This window comes from Mauremys reevesii, linkage group 9 (genome assembly GCF_016161935.1).
Source record: "Mauremys reevesii isolate NIE-2019 linkage group 9, ASM1616193v1, whole genome shotgun sequence".
Taxonomy (NCBI): Eukaryota; Metazoa; Chordata; order Testudines; family Geoemydidae; genus Mauremys; species Mauremys reevesii.
Genome location: NC_052631.1, coordinates 39581 through 64175, shown reverse-complemented (window position 1 = coordinate 64175; position 24595 = coordinate 39581). Strand labels below are relative to the sequence as shown.

General features: G+C 44.7%; 1 protein-coding gene across 2 annotated transcripts; it reads left to right on the top strand.

Annotated features, from left to right (window-relative positions):
* The first annotated feature begins 1671 nt into the window (after positions 1-1671).
* Positions 1672-23123, top strand: PIGZ (phosphatidylinositol glycan anchor biosynthesis class Z). 2 transcript variants are annotated; one of them, XM_039489361.1, is made up of 3 exons: positions 1672-1735; positions 14096-14314; positions 19084-23123. In XM_039489361.1, exons 2-3 carry the CDS (start codon positions 14125-14127, stop codon positions 20682-20684), a joined length of 1791 nt encoding a protein of 596 aa, XP_039345295.1. In that variant the 5' UTR covers positions 1672-1735; positions 14096-14124; the 3' UTR covers positions 20685-23123. The 2 variants fall into 2 exon arrangements, with proteins under 2 accessions (XP_039345295.1, XP_039345296.1); XM_039489362.1 differs by lacking the exon at positions 1672-1735 and adding an exon at positions 6084-6677.
* Positions 23124-24595: the final 1472 nt, after the last annotated feature.

The window sequence follows — 24595 nt, the reverse complement described above, 5'->3', positions numbered from 1 at the left end:
GCCAATAAATGTCCACCCAAAGGGACTGGATCTTCTACTCTATATGGTGCTAATGTAAAATTGGGTGGAGGAGCAGGAATTCTATTTCCTGCTTGTTGTTGTAGCTCTCTTTGTAACTTAGAGATCACTACATCACATGCATTAGCTACAAGTGTTACCTGTGATACGGCCTCTTCTAATCCTTGAACAATGACCGATTCTAAAGGCACAAGCGGTCCATTTCCTAGACACTACTGTGCTAATAAATGATGGTCACATAAATACCACCCTATACCGGAAACCCACTGACCGCTATACTTACTTACATGCCTCCAGCTTCCACCCCGGACACACCACACGATCCATTGTCTACAGCCAAGCTCTAAGATACAACCGTATTTGCTCCAATCCCTCGGACAGAGATAAACACCTACAAGATCTCTATCAAGCATTCTTAAACCTACAATACCCACCTGCTGAAGTGAAAAAACAGATTGACAGAGCCAGAAGAGTACCCAGAAGCCACCTACTACAGGACAGGCCTAAAAAAGAAAATAACAGAACACCACTAGCCATCACCTACAGCCCCCAACTAAAACCTCTCCAGTGCATCATCAAAGATTTACAACCTATCCTTAAAGATGATCCCTCACTCTCACAGATCTTGGGAGACAGGCCAGTCCTCGCTTATAGACAGCATCCCAACCTGAAGCAAATACTCACCAGCAACCGCACACCATACAACATAAACACTAACCCAGGAACCTATCCTTGCAATAAAGCCCGATGCCAGCTCTGTCCACATATCCATTCAAGTGACACCATCACAGGACCTAATCACATCAGACACACCATCAGGGGCTCGTACACCTGCACATCTACCAATGTGATATATGCCATCATGTGCCAGCAATGCCCCTCTGCCATGTACATTGGCCAAACCGGACAGTCTCTACGCAAAAGAATAAATGGACACAAATCTGACATCAGGAATCATAAAACATTCAAAAACCAGTGAGAGAACACTTCAACCTTTCTAACCACTCAGTGACAGACTTGAAGGTGGCAATTTTGCAACAAAAAAACTTCAAAAACAGACTCCAGAGAGAGACTGCTGAACTTGAATTAATATGCAAACTAGATACTATTAACTGTGGTCTAAACAAAGACTGGGAATGGTTGGGTCATTACACCAATTGAATCTATTTCCCTATGTTAAGTTCTCCTCACACCTTCTATGGGCCATCTTAATTATCACTTCAAAAATTTTTTTTGTTTTTTTTTGTTTTTCCTCCTGCTAATGATAGCTCATCTCAATTGATTAGACTCTGCCTGTTGGTATGCATACTTCCACCTTTTCATGTTCTCTGTATGTATAAATATCTCCTGTCTGTGTGTTCCATTCTATGCATCCGAAGAAGTGAGCTTTAGCTCACGAAAGCTCATGCTAAAATAAATTTGTTAGTCTTTAAGGTGCCACAAGTACTCCTGTTTTTTTTGCGGATACAGACTAACACGGCTGCTACTCTGAAACCTAAAGGCACTGTTTCTTCACTCACAGAAACAGTCTCTACAGAAGCAGAGATTTTTTTCTCTTTCCCTGCTTCACTGACTGCTTCACTTGTGACACTTGTCTCCGCCTCCTGAACTGTCAGCTCAGTACTTCCTTCTCTTATCAGCAGACTGGCAATACCGTCTGCACTGCCAATTTCCTCCTCCGACTCCACAGATTCAATCTGCAACTCCACTTCTGAAGGTACTGTGTCTGCTTGAGCTAATTCTCTTGTTTTACTTCTAGTCACTGGTCCAATAGATTTTTCTACCTCTGTCAGTTCCACCATACCAATAGGGATGGGAATCTGTTCTTCAACCTCCTCTGCTATATTTTCTCCTTTTTCTAGTTCTTTAATCTTTTCCAACAACCGGCCATGGTCTACTCTGTAGGTTACCAGCATCTGCTGAACTTCCCTGAGTAACTCCATCTTTTTATCCAATTTCTTTCCCAATGAACTACAAGCAAGCGTTCAACAGCTATTCCCTTCACTACTTTAGCTCTTTTCTTTTTCTGCTCTGTTTCTTCCTCAAATACATTACTCACAAAACCCCATGGGTTTCTCTGCTCAGAAATCATTCCACTATTTCTCAGCTGCTCTAGACCTCCACCATGTTCCTGAATATATTTCCTAGCAAAGTTTTCCAAAGCCAAACTGCTAGCAACTCCAATAGACTCCATTCCTGTTCTATCTTCACTTTTAATACTCAATACGAAATAGAGAATTCATCTTTCTTTTTCTAGTATATTCACTAGAATCAATCCTCTGTTGATTTAATTCTGATCCAAAAAGGCGTCCCTTTTACAGAAAAAAAGGAATAACACCCCTTGTACACCGGTTTAACACTGTATATCATAAAAGTCCCAAGTAAATAGAGGGAGTGGGGATACATTCCCTCTCTTCTCTCGATGGCTTATAGCAGATCGAGAGGTCTTTCCCCTCTGTCGGGACCTGCCAAATATCGGGGGAATATTGAGGCAGACGGATCAGAGGTGCAGTCCGGAAGAGTTAAGGGGACTAAGATAAGGTATCTTTGAACTATTCAAGTTCTGACTGATTGCGGCCTTTCTGGCGGCTATGAATACCTTGCTTTATTAACTCCCTGCCACCACTAGTGTGGGTCACCGGATACAGGTGCAACTGCTGTTATTTTATTTGGTACCATTCATTTATTTCTTCAACTTATAAAACCCCTTTCTGCGCGTGTATCACTTTTAAACAGTATCACTTTAATATTCAGTTATCAATACAGTTAAAACCTTTAGGCAAAAGTGAAAGTAAAAACGGTAGGATGTTTAACCACAATACAAAACGGAAATACTGGGCGTGCTGCCAGCAGCAATAACCACAGGAAGTTGACTCTGACTCTGTTTAAGAGAGAGATTTCAGAGTTTACTGAAATTTTTAACTATTTAATCACGTTTCAAAGAAAAAATTCTCTAAAGGGTCCAGAAATGTCTGGAATTCCTTGGATTCCTGTCACACACTCCTCAAATCTCCTCCTGGCTGGCTCGCCAGCCTGTAGCCGGATTTGGGGAGGGTTAGTAGGGACAGTGGAATTTATCCACTTAATTTAGTTTTATTTAATAATTAATTTTCTAATTAATAATATTAATAATAATTAATAGCTAATAATATGGGTATGGCTCGCCAATATGTGTGATCAGAAGATAAAGTTAGTCTTGAATCAGGCTTCACAGAATTTACACAAGGAGATTGGGGTATCTGACAGGAAATTACACTGAGACAAAATTAGTCAATCAAGACCTTTTATTTAAAATCAATGAAACAAGAAGTAAATGTAAAATGTTAAAAGCAGTTTGAGATTACAAAGTTACAAATATCACAGTTCTAAATGCACTCTGTAGCAAATAGGGTGTTGTTCACACCTTTGATAGAGGAAGTTATAAAGAAACTGGTTATGAGTTAAACCCTTTTTTAAACTAGATGTTTTAAAGTAAAACAGAAATAAGACTTTTCATACTTACAGCTGTGAAAAGACTTAATACTACGACTTAGTATTGACAGCTTTCGTAGGAGGAAGAGGCTTCGAAGTAGGTTGAGACGATAAGAAAACAGATAGGTATATCGCCCCCCTAATGGTGGATTGTTACCCTTTTTATAGGGAGAAATCCTTCCTCCTATGCCCAAATTTGTCTTTCCCCCCATGAAAAGGTGAGGGTACCTGTTTTCATAGGCTGACCTTTTAGGTGCGTATGGATGATAAATATGTACGCACCTGCGGTGTATGTGTGAAATTTGTGGGCAGAAAAAACCCACTTTTTACCCTATCTAGGTGAAAGGTTAGCAGACATTCAAAAGGTCCCTAGACAATTTGCGTAGGTTTGTATCCTATTATTACTTTTCTGAGTAAGGGTCTTAAAGGTTGCTTTCAGCGTCACGGAGGAAATTGGCCAGGATGTCTGGCCTAGAAGTTTCTAGGTATCTTGCATTACAGCTATTGCAAATTCTATTAATCTATGCAGCCTACACACTTTTATCAAAAAGACATTTTATACTGTCGAAGAAAAACTCAGTTCTCACTTTTTGTTTGGATGCAGCAAAATTAAATACTTTATTATTTTTCTAGTAATTACCATGGAGGGAGAGAGTGCCATAGGACACAGGGTCTTGGACAGGTCTCTTAACTGGTAAACAATTACAGCAAGCTTTTATACTTTTTACAGACAATTTTTAGCAATAATACAGACAGTAAAAAGCAACAAATACATTTTGTTTATACATAAGCTTTTTTGCTATTTTATTAGAAAAACAAGACTGCAAGACTGCACATTGCAAGGTCGTAATAACTTTTACACAATTTACTTTGTTTTATATTATTTTGCTTCCTCACGTCACCAGGGTCACAGTTAACTTAACTTATGCTAACTAACATTTATTAAGATCTCTTCAAAACTTTGTTAATTATTTACTGGCTTCCACAATACAGACCAACAGATTAATCCTCAGGGCTACAGTGCTCATGCCCCCTCCACCCTGACTCCACCCCTTAACAGCAGGATACCAAGGGAGGAAAAATAACTTTTGAAGTGGTAAGAGAATGGCCTATTACAGACAGTTGACAAGAAGGTGTGAGTAACAGTAGGGAGAAATTAGTATTGGGGAAATTAAGTTTAGGTTTTGTAATGACCCAGCCACTCCCAGTATTTATTAAGGCCTAATCTGATGGTATCCAGTTTGCAAATTAATTCCAGTTCTGCAGCTTCATGTTGGAGTCTGTTTAAGTTTTTTTCTTGAAGAATTGCCACTTCTATTGAGTGACCAGAGAGATTGAAGTGTTCTCCTACCGGTTTTTTAATGTTATGATTCCTGATGTCAGATTTGTGTTCATTTATTCTTTTGCATAGAGACTGTCTGGTTTGGCCAATGTACATGACAGAGGGGATATATGCCAGCAATGCCCATTGGTAGACTGAACTCCCATTCTTTCATGTATTTATACCTGCTTCTGTATTTTTCACTCCATGCATCTGATGAAGTGGGTTCTAGCCCACGAAAGCTTATGCCCAAATAAATGTGTTAGTCTCTTAAGGTGCCACAAGGATTCCTCATTGTTTTTGCTAATACAGACTAACACGGCTACCACTCTAAAAGTATAAGATGGTAACTGTATACCCAAAAATAGAAAGGCCCATACTTTGAGAGATTGCTGTTTCAAAGATTTAGATGTGACAAAACTCACTGGGAAATGGTAGTAGTAATAATTTAGAGAGGTTTCTGACTTATTTGATTTACTTGCAAGTTGTGAGCATTGTGGAATAAATGAGTCCTTAGGACTAGAATGAGGAAAGGGTGGTAACTAGGCAAATAGGGATGTGTAGAAAAAAAAATGTAAGTGAACAATACACTTGTAGGGTGTGGAGACTGACATTGTTGGTGCAGTATTGATCTAAGATAGAGGGTTTGAGATGTGAGCCAGGGTTGAGTGTTGCACGGCCTTGAAGGTGAAAATAATTTTAAGCCTGATGCAGTGGGCAATGGGAAACCAGTGGATGGATTCAAAGAGGTGACTAACTTGTTAGACTGAAGGACAAGGAATTATCAGGCATATTTTGGATTACTTTGAGGGAGGTGAAGCAACTGTTGGTGAGGCTGAAGAAGAGAATGCTGCAGTAATCATCTATACACATTCAGAAAGATACAGAAATGCATGCTTAGTTTTGGTACCCTCCTGTGTATATGTAGATATGTAGTGACCTTGCTGATCAAGTGTCAGCCACGGGGTAGTAGCTCAGCAAATCAGTACTACTGAATGGAAGCTGCTTCCTTGTACTCCTGAATCTCAGCTACCACTGTAAAAGAAATTTTCTCCAGCGCTTCTGGTTGCAAGAAACCCACAAGCACCACCAAACGTGAGCTGAGGATACGTGATGCAGCTATTTGCGCCTCAGTCGGCAGCTCGGAGCGGCCCCGTTCCTCGCCCTAGGGCTGTTGACTCTGCAACTGAATGGCAATGTAAACGCCAGCGCTGTCAGCCGGTCAGTGCAGATCGGAGCGCAGCACAGGGCCCTGGGGAAGCTACTGTGAAGACAGGCGTCGTGAACGACTCACTCGTGGGAAGAGTGAGACCTTGTCCCTGCTTCCCTCTGCCTCCGACTCCGCTCCAGCGCGCGGTCCCTACCCCGGCGGAGTCCCTCCCTCCCTCCACGGCTGCAGGCTGGGCCGACGCTACCGCACCTGCACAAGACGCAGTCGGGGAGATGAACGCTCCGCGCGCCCCGGGCTGGTGGGGGCTGGGCGGAGGCTCCAGCCGAGGCGGCGGAGAGCGGCCAAGGGCAGGGGAGCCAAAGGCGGCGCGGGGCGGACAGAGGGGTCCAGAGACACTTACCGAGCGCGTGGGCGGGCTGTCGGAGGCCCCGCTCTCTATGGCTGCTCCCAGTGGCTTGTCTGGCCCGCGGTTCCAGTTGCCTCACTAGCCTGGGAGGACCCAATACTCGCGCCGGCCCTGTGGCGGGAGAGGAAACGAGCTTATCGCCTCGGAGTCGAGAAGCGACGGCCGCATCCGAGAGCACAGCCCCGCCCGGAACAGCCTCACCTACGGTGCCGCCGGCGACTTCCTTCCACCCGGAGCTCATTTACATGGACACAGGCGAAGTGCCCCCTCGGCGCCTAATTGGTTCCCAGGTGTGTAGGCTACGCCCCGCCCCGTGGACACGCCCCCACAGGTGTGACCCGTCTCTCAAAGCCGCTGCCGCGCGCCTTCCTTAGGGCAGCCACTTGCTGCCACAGGTGATGCGATTTAGACCTGGGGACTCCGAAAGGCACCTGCCCTGGGCTGTATGGGGCTGGCATGGTGGTTGCATAGCCCCGCATGCAGACAGGGTCCCTGAGCTGGGTGTTTGGATGCAGTGGCATCATATATTGCTGTTGCTCAAGTCTGCTTTCCATTAGCAATTGCCTCATCTCTCAACCACCTCATGACTTTGAATAGTCCAAACCAATTTATATATGGTGCTTCAGCTGGGCTAACTGCCCAAAGCTGAGTGAAATTGTGGGGGAGATCATATAGCAAATTTGATGAAAATTGGGAGTAGGTTAAATAGAGTTTATTGGGGTGCTGGAACAATTGTTATAGGGTGGGGGTGCTGGTGGAAACTATGTATTTGGTGTTTGTTATTACTACTTCAAGCCAGGGGATGCAGCAGCACCCTTAGTTCCAGCACCACTGAGATTGTCAAAAAGCCACAATTCCAAATCAGGCCAACTTTGGTTAAAAGCCCATAGTGGTTAAAAAGCAACACAAAGGTGTAACCCTCACACCTCCTGGGTGTGGTGTTCTGTCTCATGCATCTGGCATGCATCCGACGAAGTGGGTATTCACCCACGAAAGCTCATGCTCCAAAATGTCTGTTAGTCTATAAGGTGCCACAGGACTCTTTGCTGCTGTCCCATCTAGTGGCACCAAGACCACTTAGAGAGAGAGAAATGCTCCAGAGACCCCAGGTTTGATCCTGCCCCCCCTCCCCCCGATGATTGGGGTCTGTCGGCGTTACAAGTGTGGGGGCTTGTCCGGGATTTCAGCTGGGCAGGCTTTGAAGTTCAGGATATGCCTCCTCAGCTAGGGGAAGACCACAGACTCTAGTGAGGTACGAAGGCACCCGGGCAGGTTTATTGTCAAACGAAGCACAGTAGTTTCCTTTAGACTCTACAGGACATACTACGAATATGTGCCCCCTGGCAATGGACACAGCTTAGTCAGTGGCGGGATACTCCACTGCCTCCTAGGCTGGACGATGTGCACTTCCAGACCTATTCTTATACAGATGCAGAACAAATTACTCATTCCTCCTGATGTATTGAGGTGCAGCCCCTTTACTCATTAGGGTGCTGTCTTTAAGATGCACCTGCCTGTTCCTTGTTATCTCTGTGGAGTGTTCTGATGCCATCTTGGCACAAGTTCCTCTTATTAGCACTTATGTGTGGATGCACCTGCTTCTAGCAACCCTCTTCTTGCCAACTTCTGTGAGTGGGGCCTGCCTCTGGCTCACAGCCCAGCTTTTGCTCAGCAATGCCTGGAAGTACTTTGGTTCAGGCTTCAGGCCTCAGACTGGGCCTCTGACACAAGAGTTTATGTTTCAGGGCTTCATCTTACTACAGGTGTGACGTTCCCCTCTGGTTTTGTCTGGACCGATGATCTGCTAGGTCACTCCAATCCTTGACTCGTGTAGCTAGCCTTACCCTGCACTGCTGTGAGAACCCCCACTCCTGGGCTGTTCATGCACAGCCTTCGGCATGTAAGCTGCTCCCAGCTACTTGCAACCGAATGACACTAGCCAATATCTCTGGTCCCCGACACAACCCTAGGAACCTCCATCTTGCAGTGTCCAGTTATACCTGCTGGACGCTGCAGGCTTATATAAGTTCGTTAAAGAAATTGATATGTATCAGGCTTGTTATCCCAAGGGGAGTCTCTGATGCACTTCAAACCAAACACACTGCTTCAGGTAGAATAAACAAACAGATTTATTAACTATAAAGATAGATTTTAAGTGCTTATAAGTCAAAACAGAACAAGTCAGATTTGGTCAAATGAAATAAAAGCAAAATGCATTCTAAGCTGATCTTAATACTTGCAATGTCCTTACAAACTTAGATGTGTCTCACCACAGGAAAAACAACAAGGAGTACTTGTGGCACCTTAGAGACTAATAAATTTATTTGGCCATAAGCTTTCGTGGGGTAAAACCCACTTCATCAGATGCATGGAGTGGAAAATACAGTAGGCAGGTATAAATACACAGTACATGAAAAGGTGGGAGTTCCCTTACCAAGTTGGGGGGTCAGTGCTAACGAGACAATTCAATTAAGGTGGAAGTGGGCTAGTCTCAACAGTTGACAAGAAAGGGTGAATACCAAGGGAGGAAAAGCCAGTTATGTAGTGCTAATGAGGCCAATGTAATCAAGGTGACCCATTTCAAACAGTTGACAAGAAGGTGTGAGTATCAGCAGCTAGAAATTAGTTTTTGTAGTGACCCATCCACTCCCAGTCTTTATTCAGGCCCAATTTGATGGTGTCCAGTTTGCCAATTAATTCCAGTTCTGCAGTTTCTCGTTGGAGTCTGTTTTTGAAGTTTTTTTCTTGAAGAATTGCCACTTTTAAGTCTGTTATTGAGTGTCCAGGGAGACTGAAGTGTTCTCCTACTGGTTTTTGAATGTTGTAATTCTTGAAGTCTGATTTGTGTCCATTTATATTTTGTGTAGAGACTGTCCGGTTTGGCCAATGTACATGGCAGAGAGGCATTGCTGGCACATGATGGCATAGATCCCATTGGCAGATGTGCAGGTGAACAAGCCCCTGATGGTTTTCCTGATGTGGTTATGTCCTATGATGGTGTCCCTTGACTAGATATGTAGACAGAGTTGGCAATGGGGTTTGTTGCAGGGATTGGTTCCTGGGGTGGTGTGTAGTTGCTGGTGAATATTTGCTTGAGGTTGGGTGGCTGTCTGTACGCGAGGACAGGCTTACCACCACAGGCTGACTGCTCTTCAACCAGGCTCTCCCCTTTGATCGGTGCTTCAGGTGCTTGGTGGTGGTGGTGGTGGTGGTGTCTGTAGATGTAGGTGGAAGAGAGAGAGCCAACATGGCAAGTGTCGATCCCTTTTATCATGTCCTTTCTTCCCTCTTGGCTTTGCCCCCCCTTCAGAGTCAGGTGAGCATTACTGAGTCTCTCCAAGCAAGGTTGATCAATTCCTGTGGTGTGACCTCATGCAGATGAGTTACTGCATTGTAGCTCCCTTGCTGGACAATGGCTGTTGATGGGTTGATTGACACCCCACCCAGGCATTGGTTACTTTCCTTGTTGTTGCTTCTGGGGAGCTAATATCTGGCTGATTCCCCAACTTACAGTATGTTTTAATGACAACCATACTACACAATTCTCAAAACATCATATGCATTAATGATATACATATATGGATAAATGACTTTCAGCAGATCATAAGCTTTCTTCTGATACCTTACAAGGCATGCTTTATACATCAGATCATGATTAGATGAAAATGAGGAATACATGGGGTTACAGCATGCTCCCCCAAGGTATAGAACAGTGGTTCCCAAACTTTTTGGCATCACATCCCCTTTTTAATTTTTGAGAAACTGTCACGCCCCCCACCTCTCCTTTACCATCATCCAAACCCCACTGATCCTTGTCCCCTGACTGTGCCTTCTCAGGACCCCTGCCCCTGACTGCCCCCTCTTGAGACCTGTACTATTGGGTTATCCGGGAGAGGGGGCGGGCGGAAGCCCGCCCCATGCTAACGGATCCCCCCCCAGCCTAAGGGGAGGGTCCACAGGGCCACGGAAACCCACTAAGTGCGGGGGACAACTAATAAAAGAACAGGGACAGGAGTGAGGTCAAAGGGTCATAAGGAGGGAGCCTGATGGGGACACCGAGCAGAGAACCCCGGACAGCGCCCACTGCTCCTCGAAGGCGTCAAGGGAGCCAGCGGACGCCGCCCAGAGGAACTCCGCCCGGAGACGTGAGCAGACGAGGGACCGGAAACAAGCCCCACAGTCGCAGGAGTCTCCGTCGGCTCTTGAGACCTGTACTATTGGGTTATCCGGGAGAGGGGGCAGGCGGAAGCCCGCCCCATGCTAACGGATCCCCCCCCCAGCCTAAGGGGAGGATCCACAGGGCCACGGAAACCCACTAAGTGCGGGGGACAACTAATAAAAGAACAGGGACAGGAGTGAGGTCAAAGGGTCATAAGGAGGGAGCCTGATGGGGACACCGAGCAGAGAACCCCGGACAGCGCCCACTGCTCCTCGAAGGCGTCAAGGGAGCCAGCGGACGCCGCCCAGAGGAACTCCGCCCGGAGATGTGAGCAGACGAGGGACCGGAAACAAGCCCCACAGTCGCAGGAGTCTCCGTCGGCTCTTGAGACCTGTACTATTGGGTTATCCGGGAGAGGGGGCGGGCGGAAGCCCGCCCCATGCTAACGGATCCCCCCCCCCAGCCTAAGGGGAGGATCCACAGGGCCACGGAAACCCACTAAGTGCGGGGGCAACTAATAAAAGAACAGGGACAGGAGTGAGGTCAAAGGGTCATAAGGAGGGAGCCTGACGGGGACACCGAGCAGAGAACCCCGGACAGCGCCCACTGCTCCTCGAAGGCGTCAAGGGAGCCAGCGGACGCCGCCCAGAGGAACTCCGCCCGGAGACGTGAGCGGACGAGGGACCGGAAACAAGCCCCACAGTCGCAGGAGTCTCCGTCGGCTCTTGAGACCTGTACTATTGGGTTATCCGGGAGAGGGGGCGGGCGGAAGCCCGCCCCATGCTAACAGATCCCCCCCCAGCCTAAGGGGAGGATCCACAGGGCCACGGAAACCCACTAAGTGCGGGGGACAACTAATAAAAGAACAGGGACAGGAGTGAGGTCAAAGGGTCATAAGGAGGGAGCCTGATGGGGACACCGAGCAGAGAACCCCGGACAGCGCCCACTGCTCCTCGAAGGCGTCAAGGGAGCCAGCGGATGCCGCCCAGAGGAACTCCGCCCGGAGACGTGAGCGGACGAGGGACCGGAAACAAGCCCCACAGTCGCAGGAGTCTCCGTCGGCTCTTGAGACCTGTAGCAGGGTGGATGAGAAGGGGTTTAAAAAGTGGCCTGACAGGGCTTGAGAGTGGTGGCTCTCAAGGCTGAGCTGATCAGGGAAGTGGCTGCAGCTGGGGGCCATGCCCCAAACTGAGCAACAGGGCCTTATAAGAAGGCAGGGAAGCCAGGAGCCAGACAGTCTCTCTCTGCCTTCAGAGAGGGATGGGCCTGGCTGCTTAGCTTGAGGCTGAATACCTGAGTGCAGCAGGGCTGGGGAAGGCTGAGGAGCTGGGGAGCTCCAGCCTAGAAAGCCCCAGGCTGCGGCCTAGCAGTGGGCCAACAGGTACGGTGGGTTGCAGAGGGCAACCTAGGGATAGGCCAAGGCAGCAGGTCCAAACCCAACTTTGCCTGTGATGAGTAGGCTGATACTGCACTCTGCCCCAGAGTGTGGGGCTAGACAATGACTGACAGTAGGCAATACTGAGGCAAGGTGGGGATAGAGGGTGAGGGTTCCCTGAGGAGGGGAGACCCTAAGAGAAAGGGGTTACTGCCAGGGGGCAGCACCCCCATGTAAAAGGGCACCGGGTCCGGGGAGGGACACAGGGGCCAGAGGACAGGTGGATCACCGGCCTGCAGAGGGCGCTCCAGTGCTGGAACAGAGCTAATTCCCGGAGTCACCAGCAGGAGGTGCTGCAGGGGTGAGTCCAACCCTGTTACAAGACCCCACCCCCTATCCTGCCCCCCCCCCTGCTCCTTGTCTCCTGACTGCTCCGACCCTTATCCCCCACACCCTGACAGGCTCCCCGGGACTCCCACGCCTATCCAACCCCCCCTACTCCCTGTCTCCTGACTGCCCTCTGAGAACCTCTGCCCCATCCAACCTTTCCCTGTCCCCTGACTGCCCCCCGGGACCTCCTGCCCTTTATTCCCCCCCGCTCCCCATCCCCTTACCAGGCCGCTCAGAGCAGCAGGACTGGCTTATTGGAAAGCCTGGGAGGTGGGCGGGCACAAGCACCATCATCTCATCCACGCATTGAGACTCAGGAGTTCTCCCTGTCTAACTGGCCCTGCGCTTGGAACTGGAAGCATTTCAGAAAATGCTACCGTGGAGGTCCTGAATTTCAGTCTCTTATCCAGCAGCCTAAATTTTACCTCCAGGACTTAGAAGACGCTAGAGCTAAAAGCTACAGAAATACTATAAAAGCGAACATAGAATTTACTTAAAACTAACAATTAAGAACTAACAATGATGAACTAACAATGCACAAGCTGCACTTGTATTGTCCCCCCCTTAATCTACTCAACTTTCACCGGCTTTATTTTTGCACATAATTTAGGTGAAACATTAGACTTTAACTCAGTCAGAGTAAAGTCTTTTCATTCTAAAATCTCAATTTGGGGGCAGGGGGTGTCACTTTTTATATAGGGGCCTTTCTGTTCTTGGGGTAATGACTTCTGATCACACCGAGATGTCTTTAATTTGTGGCTAATCCAAACATGCATATATACTGTTTGAGCACTTTTGTCTGTGGATTCAAGGTATTTTACACATATATTAGGAGGCCCAAATGGATCTTAGAGCTGTACTTTGCTGTTGTGTAGGCAAGGTCTAAGAGTATCAAAGTGTCACTGTACCTTAAGAAATATAAACTGTTGTTGGAAACATACAAGCTGTAAGTCATTTACATTTTTGTACTCTTCATTGTTTGTTTCTTTATGAAAATTGATAAACATTTAATCTAATCTATCTATACTGAAAGAAATAAATGCTGTCCATTCATTCCTGTTGGGCTGCCCCTATATACTCATATTGTACATGCTCTGATAGTTTTAAGTGGGTTGTATTAATTTTATTAGGAAATAATCTATTTTCACAGCTGAGCCGGGGCAGCTCCAGGCCCCAGTACGCCAAGCGTGTGCTTGGGGTGGCAAGCCGCGGGGGGCGCCCTGCCGGTCGCCACGAGGGCGGCAGGCAGGCTGCCTTCGGCGGCTTGCCTGCAGAGGGTCCGCTGGTCCCGCGGCTTCGGAGGACCTCCCGCAGGCAAGCTGCCAAAGGCAGCCTGCCTGCTATGCTTGGGGCGGCAAAATTCCTAGAGCCACCCCTGAGCTGAGCACAGTAGGCAAGTCTGTAAAAATGCAGATACACTCTTTGAGCATGAAAATTGAGTAAAATGAGCTTGCAAATGGCTACTGGGGCCTACAGTTACTTCATGTTTTTAAGGAAAAAGGTGTGATAGGTATATCCATATTTTTGTGTGTACATCCTGTGTGCCCAGCTGTGAGAATGTGTCTATAAAGGCCAAATTCCACACTTGGCTGTGCAAGGTTGTCACCTATTCAAGGCCAATATTAGCCATAAACCTGTACATCAGAGGGGAGACTTTATCCCTAATTAGTTTTAATTCATACTTCCATCTACCTTTGCTTTATAGTTTTAGGAATGATTGACAATGTTTTGCTCTCTTTGATGGGCAAAACTTGTTCTTGTAATAAACCTTTTGTCCATTTCAGGGTCAAAGTTACTGATCCCATGGCAACTGATGTTTCTAATAGTCCAAGTCTGTGACTTTGCCCAAACGTCATTCAGTTCTGGCAAGTGGAGTGAACTTAGGATGTCAGCCAAGACCTTTTGGGGGATTCTTGCTCTGCTCCGAATTTTCTGGTGTCTTCTTCCTCAGACAGGTTACCTTCATCCTGATGAATTCTTCCAATCACCTGAGGTCATGGCAGGTAAATTTTCCTGCATTTGTGCATGGTTATTTTTAGAAACCCAGTTTATATTAATTCTCTACATTCTAGAGGTTTAAGCAGGAAACGTTACATTATTTACATTAACAGGTGTAAAAAGGCAGCATTGTTGAGCAGTTGGCTGTCCCACTGACAGGCAGTGTGACTCGGAGCAGGTAACTGAACCTGCCTGCTTCAGTTTTCCCATCTGTAACATTAGAATAATATAGTACTTGCTACCTCACCAGAACAATATACTCTGGGGCTAAAATCATTAATGTTTATAAAGTATGTAATTGTACAGCTGGATTCTGATTGGATTATTGTGCTATTCTGATTATGTGAGAATATACACAAACACAACAGTCCACAGATGGCCCTCTGTACTGGTCTTCAATCTATAAACAGCAAATCTGCCTATTGCTCCTAAGATCTCCAAAGTGGAGCACAGGATCTGGTCCAAGACGTGAACTGCTTGATAATAGTGACTATAATGTAATTTAATTTAACATCCTTGTGGGGGGCAAAATGCCAAAGAAGCCCACCACTGTAGCATTTAACTTCAAAAATGGGAACTACATAAAAATGAGGAAGCTATTTAAACAGAAATCAAAAGGAATTGTCACAAGAATGAAATTGCAGGAAGCTGCATGGAAACTCTTTAAAAACAACATAAGAAGGGCTCAAATTAAATGTATACTCCAAATTTTAAAAAAAGAGGACCAAAAGAAAATGCTTCCATGGCCAAACAACAGAATAAAAGAGGCAGTTAGAGGCAAAAGGGCATCACTTAAAAATTGAAAGTCAAATCCTACTGAGGAAAATAGAAAGGACCACAAACTCTGGCAAGTCAAGTGTAAAAGTATAATTATGCAAGCCAAAAAAGAATCTGAAGAGCAATTAGCAAAAGACACATAAACTAACAGACAAAAAAAAATTAAATACATCACAAGCAGGAAACCTGCCAAACAATCAGTGGGACCACTGGACAATCATAAGAACGGCCGTACTGGTTCAGACCAAAGGTCCATCTAGCCCAGTATCCTGTCTACCGACAGTGGCCAATGCCAGGTGCCCCAGAGGGAGTGGACCTAACAGGCAATGATCAAGTGATCTCTCTCCTGCCATCCATCTCCATCCTCTGACAAACAGAGGCTAGGGACACCATTCCTTACCCATCCTGGCTAATAGCCATTAATGGATTTAATCACCATGAATTTATCCAGTTCTCTTTTAAACGCTGTTATAGTCCTAGCCTTCACAACCTCCTCAAGTAAGGAGTTCCACAAGTTGACTGTGCGCTGCATGAAGAAGAGCACTCAAGGAAGATATAGCCATTGCAGAGAAGCTAAATGAATTATTTGCATTTGTCTCTCCACTGCAGAGGGTTTGGGAGAGATTCCCACACCTGAGCCATTCTTTTTAGGTGAAAGATATGAGGAACTGTCCCAGATTGAGGTGTTAGAGGAGGTTTTGGAACAAATGGATAAATTAAACATTAATAAGTCACCAGGACCAAATGGTATTCATCTAAGAGTTCTGAATGAACTCACATATGTGATTGCAGAGCTACTAACTGTGGTATATAAACCAATTGCTTAAATCAGCTTCTGTACCAGATGATTGGAGGATAGCCAATGTGATGCCAATTTTTAAAAAAGGCCCCAAAGGCGATCCTGACTATTACAGACTGGTTAACCTAACTTCAGTATCAGGCAAATTGATTGAAACTATAGTGAAGAACAGAATTATCAGATGCATAGACGAACAAGGTTTGTTGGGAAAGAGTGAGTATGGCTTATGTAAGGGAAATCGTGCCTCACCAATCTATTAGAATTCTTTGAGGGGTTCAACAAACACATGGAAAGGGGTGATGCAGTAGTGTAGTGTCTGCCCCACTCCTGGGTAAAAGGGATTAAAAGCCGTGAGAGCAGCTGAATGAGTAGCTGACCACAGGTGTAGCCAGCTCAATCAGGGCCCAGCTGGCCCTGATAAGAGGGCTGTGGGCCAGGAGCTGTAGGAGTCTCACTCTAACCCTGGAGTGGGAAGGGCTAGCTGCCTGGGAGCAAGGTACTTGAAGCGGGGCAGGGCAGGGCAGGGCAGGGCAAAGGCAGCTTGTTGAAGGTACTGGGGCTACAGAGGTGCAGCCTAGGAATAGGCAGAGGCAGTAGGTCCTAACCCCTTGCCAATGATGTGTGGCCATTACAGACTGCAGTCTGCCCCAGTGAGCGGGGGCTAGATGATGACTGGCAGTAGCCTCTGAGGCAAGATGAGTTTAGAGGGTTGGAGGTTCCCCTGGGAGGGGAGACCCAGAGTGTGGGAGTTGCAGTGGGCAGAACCCTGAAGAAAAGGGCACTGGGGTCCAGGAGGGACATGGGGGGCCAGTGGCAGGTGAGACACACGCCAGTAGGAGGTGCTCTGTATGCTGGAGAGCTAATTCACAGATGACCAGCAGGAGGCGCCATGCCAGTAAGTCTTCACTTCGCTACAAGTAGATATAGTGTACTTGGACATTCAGAAAGCCTTTTACAAGATCCTTCACCAAATGCTATTAAGCAAAGTAAGCAGTCATGGGAAAAGAGGGAAAGTCATCTCATGGATCAGTAACTGGTTAAAAGACAGGAAACAAAGCATAGGAATAAATGGTCAGTTTTTAGAATGGAGAGTGGTGAATAGCAGTGTCCTCGAGTGATCTGTACTGTTCAACATATTTATAAATGATCTGGATAAAGGAGTAAATAGTGAGGTGGCAAAGATTGCAGATGATACAGTATAGTTAAGTCTAAAGCAGACTGCAAAGAGTAACAATGGGGATCTCACAAAACTGGGTGTATGGGTAACAAAATGGCAAATGAAATTCAAAGTTGATAAATGCAAAGTAATGCACACTGGAAAATATAATCCCAACTCTAAATACAAAATTATGTGATCTAAATTAGTAGTTACCACTTAAGAAAGAGATGTTGAAGTAATTGCGGATAGTTCTCTGAAAACATCTGCTTAATGTGGAGCGAAAGTCTAAAAAGCTAACAGAATGTTAGGAACCATTAGGAAAGGGATGGATAATAAGATAGAAAAGATCACAGTGCCACCATATAAATCCATTTTATGCCCACACCTTTAATACAGTGTGCTGTTCTGGTTCCCCCCCCCCCCCATATCAAAAAAGATATATTGGAAATGGATAAGGTGAAGAGAAGGGCAACAAAAATGATTAGGTGTATGGAACAGCTTGCCAGAGAGATTAAAAAGACTGTGAATATTCAGCTGGGAAATGAGAAGACTAAGGGGGGGAAGGGGTGTGGTAGAAGTCCATAGAATTGTGAATGGTCTAGAGCAGGGATAGGCAATCTATGGCACGCGTGCCGAAGGCAGCACGCAAGCTGATTTTCAGTGGCATTCATGCTGCCCGGGTCCTGGCCATTGGTCCGGGGAGCTCTGCATTTTAATTTAATTTTAAATGAAGATTCTTAAACATTTTAAAAACCTTATTTACTTCACATACAACAACAGTTTAGTTATATATTATAGACCTATAGAAAGAGACCTTCTAAAAACATTAAAATATATTCCTGGCACGCGAAACCTTAAATTACAGTGAATAAATGAAGACTCGGCACACCACTTCTGAAAGGTTACCGACCCCTGGTCTAGAGAAAGTGAATAAGGAAATGTTATTTACCCCTTCACATGACACAAGAACCTAATAAAATTAATAGGCAGGACATGTAAAACAAACAAAAGGAAGTAATTCTTCACACAGTGCACAGCTATTGGGCTTGATACAACAACTATTGAGTGAAATTCTATATACTTTAAGAAAGTAGTCGGATTAGGTGATCACAGTGGTCCCTTCTGGCCTTAAAAATCTCTGAATTCTTCAGGCTCTCTGTATGCAGAACACCTATTGAAGCTAATGGATATTCTGCATGTTGGGTGACTGTAGCATTGGAACCTAATTCTATTATCTAGGAATTGTAATTGATTAATAAAGCTATGTTTATATATTTATATAAAATGGGCAGGTTGTTTGAAAATATGTTGAGAACTGAACTTTCCATTTGAACATTTTAAAATTAATAATACTTAGCCTTCATATAATAATTTTCCTCTACAAAAAGCACTATACAAGTACCAACAAATCCTCACAACCCCCATGTAAGGTGGGTTCTGTATGTATTATAATTAAGGATATGATTTTTTCATGGAGGTCATGGATTCTGTGACTTTAACAGACCTCTGTGAGTTCTTCAGCTTCTGCTCTGGCTGCAGGAGCAGCCCCCACCGCAGGAACAGCAGCTGGGGCTGGAACAGTGGCAGCCCTTAAGGCTGGAGCAGCGGCAGAGAGCTGGAGAGCCCCCAGGGCCAGAGCAGTAGCCAGAACTGGAGCAGCCCGAGCAGTCAGGGCTGGGTCAGTCCCCAGGGCTGGAGCAGCGTCTGGAGCTAGAGCAGCCCCCATGGCCGGAGCAGGCCTTAAGCCTGAAGCGGCCCCCACAACCGGAGCAGCTGCCAGGGCTGGAGCAGGTCAGATGGTAGAAGTTTTTATTTTGGGAACAGGAAGATCTGATTTCTCTTTCTGTTCTCACCATGAAGTTCTAAATAGCCATGGTGGACAACATAATAACTACTCTGAAGTCCTAGATGGTTATAGTTTTGTTACAGTATTATTGTCCACTTAACTATGCTGCTTCTCACAGCAAACTGTATTTTTAATGCATGTATACTGGTCAATTTACCAAAATGTGTCATCTGCTTTTCTTCTCCCTCCGCAGGAGATATTTTAGACCTACAAGTCTATTATCCCTGGGAATTCCTTTCCAGTTCTCCTTGTAGAACAGTTGTGTTCCCATTAATTACATCTGGCATTACCTACTGGATGATCAAGTCTTTGCAACAGCTGGGCATGTGGTCAAATGTCATCAACAGCTATACCCTTCTTGTGTCACCTCGCCTTCTCCTCACCACCTTTTCTTTCATACTTGACTATAGCGTGTATCAGCTAGCTCCTTTCTGGGGTGCAGATCGGTGGAATGCCCTGGTTCTGCTTGCTGGGTCCTATGTCACACTAGTATTTTACACAAGAACATTTACTAACACACTTGAAGGACTTCTGTTTGCCCTGCTGATGGTACTAGTATCTCCAAAAGCCGTTGGTTATGGAACAGACATCAGCCAGGCGAAACCTACCAGTAGCAGTCTCATAGGGATTATAACAGTTGCTGGGTTTTTCAACAGGCCAACTTTTCTGGCATTTGCTTTAATGCCATTGCTTTACTGGGCAGTTTTAAATGCCACTTCTCAGCACAGTATTAAAACTATTGCAAAGCACCTCTTGAAGCTTGTTTCAAGCACAGCTTTCACTGCCATCATCTTCACAGCAGCTGACACGTTATATTTTACCTCCATTGGATCAGAGATTAGCCTATACAGCATTAAAAAGAATGGCCTGTTAAGCACCATAGCTCAAATAAATCAGAATGTAATAGTGACCCCTTTTAATTTTCTCCGCTATAATCTTAATCCCCATAATCTTGCACAGCATGGGATTCACCCAAGATTTACTCATTTTGCAGTCAATGGGATAATGCTCTTTGGGATCCTGCACATTCTGGCCATCAGTGTTGGTTTAAAAATGCTGAAATTAAACATCCATCTATTATCATGGATCAGACTACATAATCATAGACCAGCTACAATGTTGGTGCTTGCCAAGGGCAAGCCAACATTATTGTTATTCTATTTTGTTCCTTTGGCATTCCTTTCCCTATTCAACCACCAAGAACCTCGATTCCTCATTCCTCTTATTTTACCACTAGTCCTATTGATCACACCGAAGAATAGAACCCTGAAGTGGAAACCCATCATTATTATTTTCAATGTTCTTGGTGCCCTTTTGTTTGGGTGCTTACACCAGGGAGGGCTGATCCCATGCCTGTCTCATTTAGAACAGCTCATACATTCTACAGAGTCCCTGAACCATCCAGCACACTATATTCTACTCTTTGCTCACACCTATATGCCTCCCAGGTTTCTGCTCAGTATCAATAAGAGAGACCCATTAGTAGAAATAATTGATATGGCTGGAACTGAAGAAAACACCCTCTGCCAAACACTGGGACAATTAGCAAACAACATTGCCTGTGGGACTAGAGAGACTGATAAAGAAAGAACTTGTCATTTTTTTGTTATAACCCCTGGTACAGTCAGAACAACAATACAAAAATGTGGGGTTTTGTTCAAGAATGAGACGTTAATATTTCCACACTTGACAATGGAAGATCCACCACAAATATCCTTTCTATTCAGTGAAAAATGGAGAAGTCAGTTAGGACTATACATCCTTCAGATAGACAGAAATGAACAGAGCATTTAGTTATTAGAGGATTTATGTTTCACTTTTTAATTTTATTTAGTTCTGGTGAAAGTTGCTGGATCAACAGTCCTGGAGATTGATGTTCTCTCCATTTAGTCACAGACACGAGTACAGCACAAGCAGTGGGAGTGAAAACTTCCCCATATTGTCCCCCCAACTATTACCCACACCAGTGTTCCTCAGCCCTGGTCTGGATGGATGCTATCTAAGTGTGAGGTCGTTCAATCTCCAGCATTGTTTTTACACCAGGATAATTTTCCTGCTGGGAGAGGACTAAATCAGAGAAAAAAGGCTGAAGTTCTCTGCACAAAACTTTCCAGATGGTTTTGGGTCAGTTCTTCTCATGTCAGGTATAATGTTTTGTTTTTTGATTTTTTATTATATCTCTTTGGATTATACTTTTTATTTATATGCATTAATGCTACAGCTAAGCATTCAGGGCCTCCTCCCAGTAGTTACAGTAGGCTCCAGTCACGATATAGAATTCATCTTTATGAGCACCTCAGTTACAGGATGGTGCATGATCAGATATATCCTCTCAAGGGATTGTATCATGTCCTTGAAAAGGGAGTGGGATTAGTTTCATTGTCTAGTAATGTCTAATGTTTCATCACTAGCAAGTCAGATCCTAGGAATGGAAACCCCAGGTTCAATCCCCAAACCAGCCACTGCTTAGTCTTACTGTTCATTTAGCTTTTCCTGCTACAGGGCCATTTATTTGTGGAAACAGTATATTTTAAATTGCCTTTCTATTAGGAGTGGATCTGAACTTGAACCCTGGATTCACAGATCCCTGAACTACAGTGAGGGGAATTGCAGAAGTTGAACCAAGATCTGGATAGAAATTTCACAGGTGACCCCCTTTGGATACAGGAGTTTGGTTCTGGGCATTATGGACAAACACTTCCAGACTTCGGGGAAATATTAATCCTGATCCAAACCTTGTATGTCAAGCCTGTCTCTTTCAGATGAACCTGCCAGTGATAAATGGGACCTGTTCAAATGCCAGTCATACTACACGAAGGGCATGGTACATACAGTTTCAGATCTTAAATGCCAATTTTACAAGCAGACCAAATAATGGACTATGAAGATAGTTTATGGGGCCAAGTTATAAAAGGAAATCAAGACCAAGTCCCAATATCAAGAATTTATCATTGTTTGCCAGATTTCACAGAAGACAATGTCCGTGCTTGGCATTCTGATCAATGTAAATAGTTATTGATCTCTGCAAAGCACTTTATACTAGAGGGAAAACTGTTTTTCTTAATTGTGGAAATGCATGTAGGTTATGTGTGTTTGTTTGCTTTGCTGTTTTATGTAACATTAGAAGAAGTTATGAAAACACCTTGATACTGTACTCCAGCCCCTGCTGGGAGCCCCAGGCTCTTTAAATTACCCCCTGGGGAAGCCGGGCCGCCCCTTTAGCAACTGGTTCTACACCGGCTTCTAAATTTAACAACCGGTTCTTCTGAACCGGCTCCAGCTCACCACTGGTTGTAACATCTCCAGAGTTACCACCACTAGGAGAGGCTCACAGATATTGGTTCAAACTGGATTCTCTAGAGACCAACAGACAAAGAGTAGACTTTTAGATAAATAGCCTGAATTTAAACTGACTCGGGGCCTTCTTTCCGATCCAGCAAACGGATTGTGGGGAAAGAACAATTGCATTCTGCCAATAAATTGCATATCTTATGTTATGCTTTCATGCCTATTGTGGGGATAATTATGACAATAAAAGAATTAAAGTTAGCTTAAGTCTGGTTAAGAAAATAATATACACCTCTACTCCAATATAACGCGACCTGATATAACACGAATTTGGATATAACGCAGTAAAGCAGTGCTCCAGGGGGACGGGGCTGCGTGCTCCAGCGGATCAAAGCAAGTTCGATATAATGCGGTTTCACCTATAACACGGTAAGATTTTTTGGCTCCTGAGGACAAGGTTATATCGGGGTAGAGGCCATGAGAATAAGTAGTATTACTTATTGCTTGTAGTGTGGGAAGGATGTTTGGTTAAAAAAGTAACCAATAAAATAAAGAGCTGCAGTAACAAACAAAAACTGTCTTAAAAGAAACAAGCACAAATCTGCCCACTGTTCTGCTGATAAGCAAGGAGTGGGGAGGAGATAAGAAGGGAAGGTCTTGGAAGAAGGAAAATAGCAAGGATAAACTGCTTCAAATGGGATTTTTGCTCAAGATAGCAAATTAGATGAAGGATATAAAGCGAGCCATGAATCTGAAGGTTGTTTGTGAGACCCTGCCTGATCATGCTGGAGTACACTAGGATTAGATGATTTTTACTTAGGTCTGGTGTGTCTTTAAGTAAGTATACTGATCAGATGCTTACAACTACTTTGTTATTGTACTGGATGTAGTGACTGCTTATTTTTAGGTTGTTAGGCATGTTTAGAGCAATTGTATAAAATACCATTTGGCCTTTGGACTTAATAAAGGAATTATAGTTAAATTACTGTCTGGTGGTCTCCCATATTATTAATTTCAAATATTATTGATAATTCCAACACATATTCTGGAAGATTGTGCAATGGGCACATTTTACAACTTTCAAAATACACTGTTACTGTCTTTTACTAGATGTCTATCTAGACTCTAGCACAATGTTACCCCAACCATGTTTTGCATATTTGAGAGGGAGGAAAAAAGGTATTGTGACGGGTTCGGTCAGAGACCCCCTTGGGACTGTCACCTGATTTACTGAAACTACCTCTGAGCCTCCCTACCAGCTTGGGACTCCAGAACCCTGCCTTTTTGAGCCAGATATGCTAGCCAGCTTCAACACAGACCCAGGTCTGGTCCACACCCCCAAAGCTGCAGACTTTAACCAAAAACTGCTCAGCAGATCATCTCTCTCCAGCACCTAGACACCCAGCACCCAAATGGGATCCAAACCCCAAATCCATTTAAAGCTTATACAGGGTAAACTCATGAATTGTCCATGCTCTATAACACTGATAGAGAGAGATGGCCAGCTGTTTGCTCCCCAGGTATTAATCACTCTGGGTTTGTTAATAAACAAAAGTGATTTTATTAAGTATAAAAAGTAGGATTTAAGTGGTTTCAAGTAATAACAAACAGAACAAAGTAAGTTACCACGGAAAATAAAACAAAACACGCAAGTCCAAGCCTAATATATTAAGAAACTGAATACAGGTAATTATCACCTTCAGAGATGTTCCAATAAGCTTCTTTAACAGACTAGACTCCTTCTTAGTCTGGGCCCAGGCCTTTCCCCTGGTACAGTCCTTGTTCCAGCTCAGGTGGTAACTAGAGGATTTCTCATGACTGGATGCCTTTGTTCTGTTCCACCCCCTTTTACACCTTTGGCATAAGGTGGGAATCTTTTGTCTCTCGGAGTCCCCACCCCTCCTAAATGGAAAAGCACCAGGTTTAAGATGGATTTCAGTACCAGGTGACATGATTGCATGTCATTGTAAGAGCTCATTCTTCATTACCCACAGGCTGATACCTTACAAGAGCCCTTTTGCATACATCATATTCCAGTTACATTATATTTACACTCATAAGCATATTTCCATAAACATATGGAGTGAAACATCACAGGTATATTCACCAATAAGCTTTTTCACTTGTATTTCGCTATGTTACTAAAAACCCATTCACATCTAAGAATGTGTCAAAACTAATCTGTTTGTCTAAGGAACAAATTCTGACATAGCTACTGAGAACTCAACAGGACTGAACTGGAAGCTTGGACTTGGTTAAGCCTGCAGGATTTGGTCTTATATGGATATTAGTATGAAATAGGTAATTATGCTGCTACTAATATTAAACTGGACTTGAATAGCAGCCCAAGGTGCTCCGAGACTATGGTGGTGAGGGTAGTAGGAAAACGAGAAAAAAATAGAATGCATCTTCTTGAG